At 36.6% G+C, this 9720-nt stretch overlaps 1 protein-coding gene across 8 annotated transcripts; it reads right to left on the bottom strand.

Annotated features, from left to right (window-relative positions):
- Positions 1-1719: 1719 nt before the first annotated feature.
- Positions 1720-9626, bottom strand: LOC125055672 (poly [ADP-ribose] polymerase 1-like). Of its 8 annotated transcripts, XM_047658127.1 has the most exons (20): positions 9394-9624; positions 7959-8097; positions 7717-7868; positions 7449-7630; positions 6733-7006; positions 6489-6591; positions 6099-6276; positions 5667-5886; positions 5486-5596; positions 4806-4917; positions 4556-4721; positions 4326-4479; positions 4100-4261; positions 3602-3738; positions 3370-3506; positions 3127-3284; positions 2940-3060; positions 2713-2872; positions 2353-2541; positions 1720-1875 (listed from the first exon to the last, which is right to left on the bottom strand). In XM_047658127.1, exons 1-20 carry the CDS (start codon positions 9496-9498, stop codon positions 1812-1814), a joined length of 3024 nt encoding a protein of 1007 aa, XP_047514083.1. In that variant the 5' UTR covers positions 9499-9624; the 3' UTR covers positions 1720-1811. The 8 variants fall into 8 exon arrangements, 6 of the variants coding, with proteins under 6 accessions (XP_047514083.1, XP_047514082.1, XP_047514086.1 ...); XM_047658126.1 differs by having other exon boundaries at positions 2940-3284; XM_047658130.1 differs by lacking the exon at positions 2713-2872.
- Positions 9627-9720: the final 94 nt, after the last annotated feature.

Raw genomic sequence — 9720 nt, 5'->3', positions numbered from 1 at the left:
TTAGTCTTGTCAGATGTGACATTCTGCATAAAAAATCGATTTTTTTAGCATGGAAAATCGATTAATAAATAATCGATTTTTTATTAATCAACTTTTTCCTAATTTTTAAATAAAGACCTTAAATATTTCATTTATCATGGTTTTATTAATTAAAAATAAACAAAAGATAATATAAACACAAATTAAAGTTCTAGAATAATCAAAATTTAAATTAACCTAATCTCGTTTTGATAGATTTTAGGTGAAATTTGATGTATAGTGTTTGTTGTGCCTGTTCACTAGCACATTGCAGTATTTTTGTCTTTTTTATTTTATGTAACCTTGTGCTGCTGAGTAAATTTATTTTACTTTTAAATTATAGTGTTCAATTCAAACTTGAGTTTTTGTGAAATTAACTGGTGGTATCATCCTTTCGATGTTTTATAAAAAACATCAATGCATCGAGTATATCAATACATCTTCAAAGCATAGGATTGTAAACATCGATGTATATCGAATATCCCTAACAGTTCGAGGTCCGGGTAATAAAAGACCAGACATAATGTCGCGAGGTGGCAGATGAAAAATAGATTATTAATAGATTACTTTTAATATTAAAATCGCGTACAAAAATCGATTTTCACTTTTAAAAAAATCTAATGTGAAAAAATAATCGATTATTTTTTCACATCCCTAGTCCTGTGTCGGTCATGATTCATGAACGACCGAGGGGCTTAGATAAGATGCCTTAACAGTAGTCTAGAAATTCGAAAACTAAATTTGTATCAAAATGACAGTTCGTGTCGACAGTCGGCATTGTCGGTAGCCTAGGCCCAGTGAGTGAGGTCGTAGTGAGTTGTACTCGGTAAAAGACACCCGTAGTCTTAGAAATACAAGTACTTAAAAAAAAAACATTTGATACAAAGACTTGTTCCACGAGTACTTTTTATGTGTGCAATGAGCATCGAAATCAATCAAAAGCTGCTGTTTGCAACAATTCAGTACAACTATAGTCTATACTCTATAGCCGTCTTTAATGGCTTCCGGTTTAAAAACATGTTATATTTTGGACGTTTTAACGAAAAGTTTTTTTATGTTATTAAATAATTTTAATTTTATGTTATTTAAACGTTCTCGTGAATTTATAATGATCTTGTTAAATAAGGCAACACTCAATTTTTATAAGCAGTTGTTAATCTATGGTGTCTTTTCTGCACTGTGGTCTGTGTCTATAGGCTTGTATAGAGTCCTTTTCGTGCGTAGAGTACCTAGATGAGCTTCAAAAATAACAATAATAACTAAAAAGAGAAGGCATTAACGTGAAATACTTAAGTGCGAGCGAAACAGAGTATCAGTTTTTCTGTCTCTATTTGCGTATCGGGTTTTATTTAAAGAATAAACTTTTTAACCGGATTAAAGTTATGTAATATTATAAATTTACAATTACTTAACATAATTTTAAATTTAACCGACGTTTCGCGTGCTTTACAGCGTGCGTGGTCACGGTGACTGAAGACAAAAGGACTTGGCTTAAAGGTCTCGTTACCCAGCGCTGCGTCTGGGGGACTTCTTTCATGAAATGACTCTACACAACTTTTTAATACCAGGAAATTGCAGTGCCAAGTAAACCCGAATTCGCATTTATTGTAAGTCCACTCGTGAAGAATAGACGAATAGACAGCTACTTTAGATCTTTCGGAGTTAGAAAGTGAAGGTTGTATCAATAAAATAAAACAGCAGTTGGTTTAAAATCCGATTTACGTAATTACTATCAGTCAATTTAGAAACATAAAATTACATTAAAAGAAAATATAGCACCAAAATATCACAGTTCATACTATTTGTAATTGCACCAAGTACTTTATATTTACTTGCGCTTCGTCGTAAACGATATATCTGGGAGAAATGTTTAGGAATCTACTACTAATAATAAAAAATCGGTTGTCTGTAAAGTCGGTTTACTGACGATAATTGAACGTGACAACGTCATAAGAAACGCTGCCGAACGCGGAGGCCGATTGTGCCTCTTAGTCGCTCATTCCGCGCTCTCGCTTGCACTTCAAGTCTTAAATAGAACGCCTCAGTGCGAGGTATCGCCGCATGAGTCATGTTTCTCGTGCGTGCAGCCGGCTTCATCGAATTATAAGACGTTGTCACGTCAATAAAGATTCATTACATACGTAACGTAGAGCTTGAATAGAGTCGTGACCAATCAGATTCATATGAATTACTACGTACTTGAAAAAGCAGGGTTAGGATAAAAACCTTCAGCGATTGGCGAGCGAGCCATATCGGTAATATACTGACCGACCATAATCGATTTAAAAATCGCTGGTGTTCTTGGCCATGTGAAGGTTTAAGGCAAAAGGATACTCGTTGTGAATCAGGACAGGTTCGTCGGGATCGTCTCTCGTGTTAGGTACTAAGGCACCCAGCGGGACTTCCGTGCCGTCGGGTAAAATCTCCGCTGCGGCGGGATCCGGCCGAAAGCGGCCCACGCCCCAGACTGAGTTCGTACCTTGCGGTAGCTCGGTGACCGGCTCCCTCCTGGTACAACGTTTCCTAGACAATGTTTACTAATAAAAAGAACGTCACCAACGGAAATATTGAAGAGCTTTATTCCTACAGAGTGCATCTCAATTTTATTAAATGTCAAGACGGTAAGTGTAATCTTTGTATATTCTGTCTGTATTCCGATGAGGGTAGACTAGGGTAGGAGACGTATAACCGTACATGTTCCCGAGGGCCACCCGGCACAACAGCAGCACAGCGGCGGGGTGGTCGGGCGTCGTGTACGCGTATTGCGCGGACTTTGTGACGACGTCGGCGAAGTAGATGCCCTTTCCGAACATGTCACCCGTCCTCTCGACGCCTTCGGGGGCTATGCGAAGTCCTGAAATAAAAATCCGCATCACCTCATCGAGAATTTTCGATATACGTTCTATATTAATGTCGCAAACCTTCTAGCAAAATGGCCGCCACGTTGGAGAGCCGGGAGCCGTGCCACAGGAGCTTCCGGTTGGGAAACGCGGCGTAAGGCTCGAAGCGCTCGGCTTCGCCCTGTCGGTCGACGCTGAATATCTGGAAACCGCCGAAGTTTAGATTCGCGAACCGCTCGAGCCGATTCGCAGACCGGAGAGATCTCACCTGTTCGACCTTTATTTGAAACGAATGGGCCTTCGACTGAGTGTTCAGCGAGTACTTCATGACCGTGCCGTATTCCGGGGAATCGGTATCGAGAGGCAAAATTTCGGTCTTCAGCTTCAAGTAATACTGTTGCATGAGGCCAATCTTTACATCCATATCTAAAAACATTTTAGAGCGGGAGATGATTACTAGTAGTTAGTTTTAATAAAAAAAGGAGAACGGTCGAAATAGAAAAACGTATACCTTCGTGCAATATTTTATAGGAAACGTGGGTCTTAGAAAGATCGTCGAGCATGTGCATCTTCGATCTAATCAAATCCACGTTATCGAGTAATACCAACTCCTTGAAGTTGCCCTTGTGCGGTATTTTGGTATAAAATCTATAAAAAAAATGTGCTACAATGAAATCGGCCAGCATCCTGAGGCACATTGCACAGAGAAATAGGGGAATCACAGAACTGAAATGCTGGCTCACCTCGTGGACAATTCTTCAATCCTCATATATTCTTCCCGCCCTTCGCTAACGATATCGTACAGAGCGCCCAATATGCGGAAGCCGGACGAGATCTGCTCCTGCGACGGAACACCCAACGGCATTTTGTCGGTGTCGATCTGAAAGCGGTTTTATCTTAATATGACTCATTATATTTCATAAAACAAATTGTGAATTTTGTTAGACCGAACGCTACGAATACTTACGGACAATCACAAATTACTAATACTAAGTTACGGACAATCACAAATTACGAATACTTAGTTACGGACAATCACAAATTACTAATACTAAGTTACGGACAATCATAAATTATGAAAACGATAGTTTTACCATAGCTCATTATAAACTAGAAGCTCTTTAAATATTGACAATTTTTCACCTGCCAGACCAACCTGTAGGATAACATTAGTGTCAAAATCAAAATTTTTAAGGGATTTTCGGGTTCATGTTGATCTCGGTGATTGAATAAAGACTCACGTCCATGTCGGCGATGGTCTTGTTCATGATGTTGATGTCGAACAGCAGTATCATCAGCTCTTGCACGGCGCGCGGCAGCTCGCTCTGCGAATCGAGGCACAGCGGCTCGGGCTCTCTTTCGGACAAATCGGCCATTTCGATCAGATCAAACTTGCCATATTTCTGAAAGAGTTCGGAATAGTGAAAAATGTAAATAGAAAAATCTATGGGCTTCTCGTTCTCGTACCTTTTGAAAATTGTGTCTTCGGGTCCAGATGTTCCCAGTTTTTTTATAAAACACATCCCGGAAGAAAGCTTTCGCCTCTCCTAAATCCTCAAACTCTTTCTTATAGTGCTTCGGTTCGGAGCCTGTCGGTCCGCAGCTTCTCACCACGCAGTATCTGAAAGGTCAATCGAGACTCGAACGAGCTTTTCGTCACATTTCAAATTTCATTGGACAATGAAAGGGATAAATACCGTTTCTGAACGTCGGCGACCAAGAGCTGCATGGTGTAGCTCCGGTTGGTTCCGTGCCTGGCGTCCATGTAGACGCGGTTCAGCGTGGCCGAGTACGGCTCGCCCTTCTCGCGGTACACGTGGGCCCAACGCTCCAGGCCGGTTCCCATCACCAACGGGATGCCATCTGAAGGATTAAACCATTTCATCGTCAGTGAGAACGAAAGTTAAACATAATGTCGTTTCCAATCAATTGTAAGCCAGAGCTCACCCTTGACTTTCAGGGTGGATATATGAGGTTGATCCGACTTAAGAATGTAAACACCTCCGGAGACTCGAACCGGCTCTCCTTCTAAGACCTGTCTGGGCACACGCGAGTAGATCTGAAAAGAAAATAGTTTTAAGATATTTGACTCGGACGAACACGAATTAGACATTTTCCAGCTCACCAAAGGGTGCGAGGAAATATTTTAAGAAGCGAGAAGACTTTGAGTTTATTTAGTAGAAGTACCAATTTAGTTTTATCTTTAAAACATTAAGATGTCCTTAGTTTAAAATTTAATTCTAGTTGTCTTTTTGAAGTTATACTTCTTTTGGCACGTTAGGGAAAAATGATGAGAGTAAATTTGATGCGCGCGCACACCGTTACCAAAAACCGACACCCTGAAGTTAGCACAGTCAGCATTTTATAATTAAAAAATATCAATTTCTTCTTATTTTTACAAATAATTTTTGTGATATTTAAATAAACTTTGTTTAGATAATGCGTTACAATAAAATTTTCAATGTATTAAATAGCTTTTTTCTATTGTTAGTGTCGCTTTTTCTACAAACGTAGAATAAGGCGAAAGATAAAAAAATTAAAAATAATTTTATCTTGTTACGTAAAACGCGTGCTTTTTAATGATATTGTAACGAGATTTGATGCATGAATAATAAACATAATCTCACATCTGAAGAGAACTCGGAAATGTTATGCTCCTCTATAAGCTCGATGGACTCGGGGACGGAGAGAGAATTCTTCAGAGATTCTACTTCATCGAGAAAGGACACTTCGACTATCTGTAATTAAAAACACTTGACAACTTTCAATTGTTCTCATCTCCATTAAACTGTTCGAGCCGTGACTCACGTGAAAGCCGCCCAACTTCATCCTCTCGGTGAGGGGAGTATTTTTTTGATAATCCTCTTTAGCGGCGATGACGGCCGCCACGGTCTCCACCAGCTTGGGGGCGATGCACCCGCCCGACTTCAACACGCGACATTTTACAGTCTCTTTGTCTTCTTTATTGGAGATGTGAATATAAAACAGAACGTTCTTGAGCGGAGCCGCCGTCGCCTCCATTTTTATTCTATAAAACATTATTTTTATATTTATTTTTCACATAAATAACGAGACTTAATGCCCTCGGTACTTTCATCCGTATCTCGACGTCAGTCGTTCCACAGCTGAGTGTTTTTAAAGCAATTCTTTAAAGGCCGGCAACGCACTCGCGAGCCCTTAACTTAACACCAAGTGAACCTCCTGCCGTTTGTCCCCTGTTCTATAAAAAAAGACTATTACCGTTTCGGAAGGGAAGGTTGGAAGTAGTCCGAAGGTTCATCGTCAAAGATCCTTACGCCGATACTGGGTTCGTAATCTTTGAGAGCAGAGTAATGCTTCAACTCGTCGGGTACAGTCAGAAGAACCCTCTGCGGTGATTTGGTCGTATATGTGCACAGAAAATATTCACTAATGAAACCTGAAAATCATTCATTATTATATAATAATAATTTTTAATATACAATAATGGACTATACAGAAATAGATGAAAAAATGTAGTGAAAATCATACAATTTTAATAACTATAAAGTGAATTGGCCAGTGGCAATATAGCTTTTCATGAAATGCTTAAAAAGAATGAAGTGATTAATTTGGTGTTTAATTTACACTTTATATTAATAATATACAAACCTGAACATTCATAGCGGAACGTAGTTAACTTAAGTTGTCCGTTACATTTGGGGCACGGTTGTAGAGCTCCGAAGACCATGCAGTCCGCTAACAGATCTAGAGGCTGAAATATTATTTTAAGATAAATAATGTTACCAAATATTACCAATCCATTGATGATCTATTGAGAGCATTTCTTTTATGAAAGACTTTTATTTTGTAATAATTGTATTCAAATATAATTATTCCAAAAAATTTTATTTACCTCTTCTGTTCCTTTAAACATGTAAAGGTTATTCCGTTTACATATGATCTTTAAGTCTTGTTTCGATAAACTTCTCAAACTAGATTTGTATTTGTGAAACAGTTCGCTTTGTAGCCTCACAGCCTCACTTTCTAATTCACACGATGTTTCAGTTTTAATCTTGTTTATATTTTCTTTGTTTTGTTCATCTTCATATTTAATTTGCTCGCCAAGCTTGGTACACTTCGATGAGGAAGGTCCGAACTCTGTATGAGGTGGGACTATGTTATCTTGCCTATAACAAATTTATGGTTTTACCAAGGTCATCTCGAGCGAAGGGCCAACAACAGTAATAACTGCTGATTAGGCTATGGCATATGTTTATTTTACTTAAGTCATGATAATATATGAAAGGTTACCCCTTCCCATGAGCGTCAAAAGCAGTACAAATTAAACATTTAATACTAAACAATATTATAGTCTAGATATGAAAGTTGTGGAAAAGTGATTTAAATCTTAAACTTAATCACACGCACTCACCATCAAGACTGTTGTATCACAATACTATAATAAATATGTGTAAAGATTGCTTTAAAGTGTAATTAAAGCAATATTTATTTTTTCCTTTTTTTCATTAGGACCAACAAAATCAGAACAGTTACCGATCCACCACCCAATATTGTATATGAAAATCCAATACCAACTCTATACTGAAATCTTCTTAAATATATACATACCTAATATAACTTTTAACAATTTCCTGATTTTTATTTGTTAAAATCTCAAAGCCTGGCATATATTCACCACTTCCTGGAAAATTAAATTCATTCCTGACATTTGCAAAACATTTCACATGATAGTAATGCTTAATTTCACCACGTTTTTCCTCATATTGAATTTTAGAAATCCGCAACTCTTTCTGAAAAAAAGAGCAATATCATTATCATCACTTTGTGATAATGTAATACAAGAAATATATAGATTGACAGTTTTGTAGATACATGCCTTTACAATTTGAATATTGCAGAGTCTGCACCTGGCACTAGAATTGTTGCTCTCTTCTACACCATATTCAGAAATAATGGCTTTATCTCTTTCATTAAGTACCAGGCCCAAAATGTCAAAAACAGAAGCAGGGAAATCTTCTGATGGATCAACTGTAAATACCATTATTTATACATTACTTTGGGGATACTGATACTAAGCTAATGAAAAGAAATGGGTTGTAATTGATGTAATAACATTACCTAGTTTTTCCTTTATTCTTAGTTTGTCATCAGGTTTAAGTGTGTTATAATCTTTAAATTGTTGGATTGTTCCTAAACGCTTTCCATTCTTAAAGAAACATATTTCATGGCGCCATAATGGTATATAATAATCTTGTGGCTAAAAAAACTATACCTTTAAATTACGGAACAAAATGTGAGGTGAAATTATTTAGCAGCATGCCTTACCCATCATAAACATTTGTATATGTAGTTGTAAAATGTTAACATTCAAATAAACTAAGTACACATTGGTTGTGTACAGTATGCATAACCAGTGGTGGCAACTTAGGGGTTTCACCCAAAACATTGGGGTTTCAGATTCTATTTTGCTACACAGCAGCTATTTTATACTACTTGAATAGAGTGATAATTCATAATTGAAATTACCTCTAAAACCGAGTATAACAAAAACTTACCTATATTATCATGTGTCAACTTCGTGTTGTTTATGGTAGTTGTCGGTCCCTTAAGGGATTCAGGAATGAGATTAGGACTCTAATCTCATTCCTGAATCTCACACTATAGCCCAGTCATATTAGGGGTTTCACCTCGTAATGAAAGATAATAAGCTGTAAACTGCTGTTGGTTGTTTTGTTGTTCTAAATGTTGTCACAAAAGTCACAAGACGTGCTATCATGTCGACGTTTTAAGATATTGAAGGTCATAAAAATCGGTTTTTCATGAATTTCTCGTTTTCTATTGCTTAAATGAGATTTCTCTACAACTTTTGTACGAACTTTTTTTTTCATATGATAAACCGTTTTTGCGGTAGACCGCAAAGAGTGCGCCGCGTACAGTTATATATGGCCTAATGTAAGGTCAAGCGGTTATCAGTACATTGTATTTTATGTGCTAATTATTTATGTTTAATATATTAATAAATTAATTGTTTAAATTTAACTAATATACTATATATTAATAATTCTGGAATGTATATTTTAGTTATACTTTAAGTTAAAGGAATATTTAAGTTAAGTTAAAGGAATATTTAAGTTAAGTTAAGGGAATATATTTTATACATATTAAGTACATTTATTTATCATTAAATATAGCATAGTATACATTTATTGAAATGTGAGTTCAAATAATTAAAATATTTTTTGTTGATTTTAATTATAATAAAATTGTAAATGGAACTTAGTTATCTTCTTATTTGTCGTCTTCTTGTTGTGGCTCCAAAACGATCAATTAATTGACGTCATGTTATGCGCTTTCTTTATCGACAAAGGTTTACAGCTTCATTCCGAGGTTGACCGTTGACCCCTTCTTTTACCTAATATGACTGGGCTACTAGGAAGTTAGTACTTAGTAGCTAGGGAAAGTATATATTTCACACTAGTGACGTTATTATAACAAAATATTGTTGGTTACGGCCTATATCCACGTCCAATGTCCATGCCTAATTTTTACTTACCTTTATTAAAATTCCAATACGTAATTCACCTTTAGTAATATTTTCTTTGCATACTTTACATTCTGAATTTGACGATTTAGCATATTCAACTTGATAATTAAACATTGATAAGTATTTCAAAATTCGCTGCGCAAAATTGTTACTATCTCACATAAATAAAATAAAATAGACGGATGACCACAACAGGCGAGGGGCAAGGAGTAAGGACTAAGGACTTATGACACACTCATAATAAATATCAATTATCAAACATGAAACATATGTTGCTCGTTCCCGCGCTTTCGAATATATATATTTTTTTTTTTTTGGAGTTTATGGCCTGGTATC

Source organism: Pieris napi, chromosome 14 (assembly GCF_905475465.1).
Source record: "Pieris napi chromosome 14, ilPieNapi1.2, whole genome shotgun sequence".
NCBI classification, from domain to species: domain Eukaryota; kingdom Metazoa; phylum Arthropoda; class Insecta; order Lepidoptera; family Pieridae; genus Pieris; species Pieris napi.
This window is presented reverse-complemented; position numbering and strand designations above follow the sequence as displayed.

Coding starts and splice junctions, on each gene's coding strand:
- LOC125055672 (XM_047658126.1), bottom strand. CDS start 9,498: ATGTTTAATTATCAAGTTGAATATGCTAAATCGTCAAATTCAGAATGT. Junction 5,887..6,098: donor CAACCTTCCCTTCCGAAACG/GTAATAGTCTTT, acceptor AATGTTTTATAG/AATAAAAATGGAGGCGACGG. Junction 3,507..3,601: donor ATTGAAGAATTGTCCACGAG/GTGAGCCAGCAT, acceptor TTTTTTTTATAG/ATTTTATACCAAAATACCGC.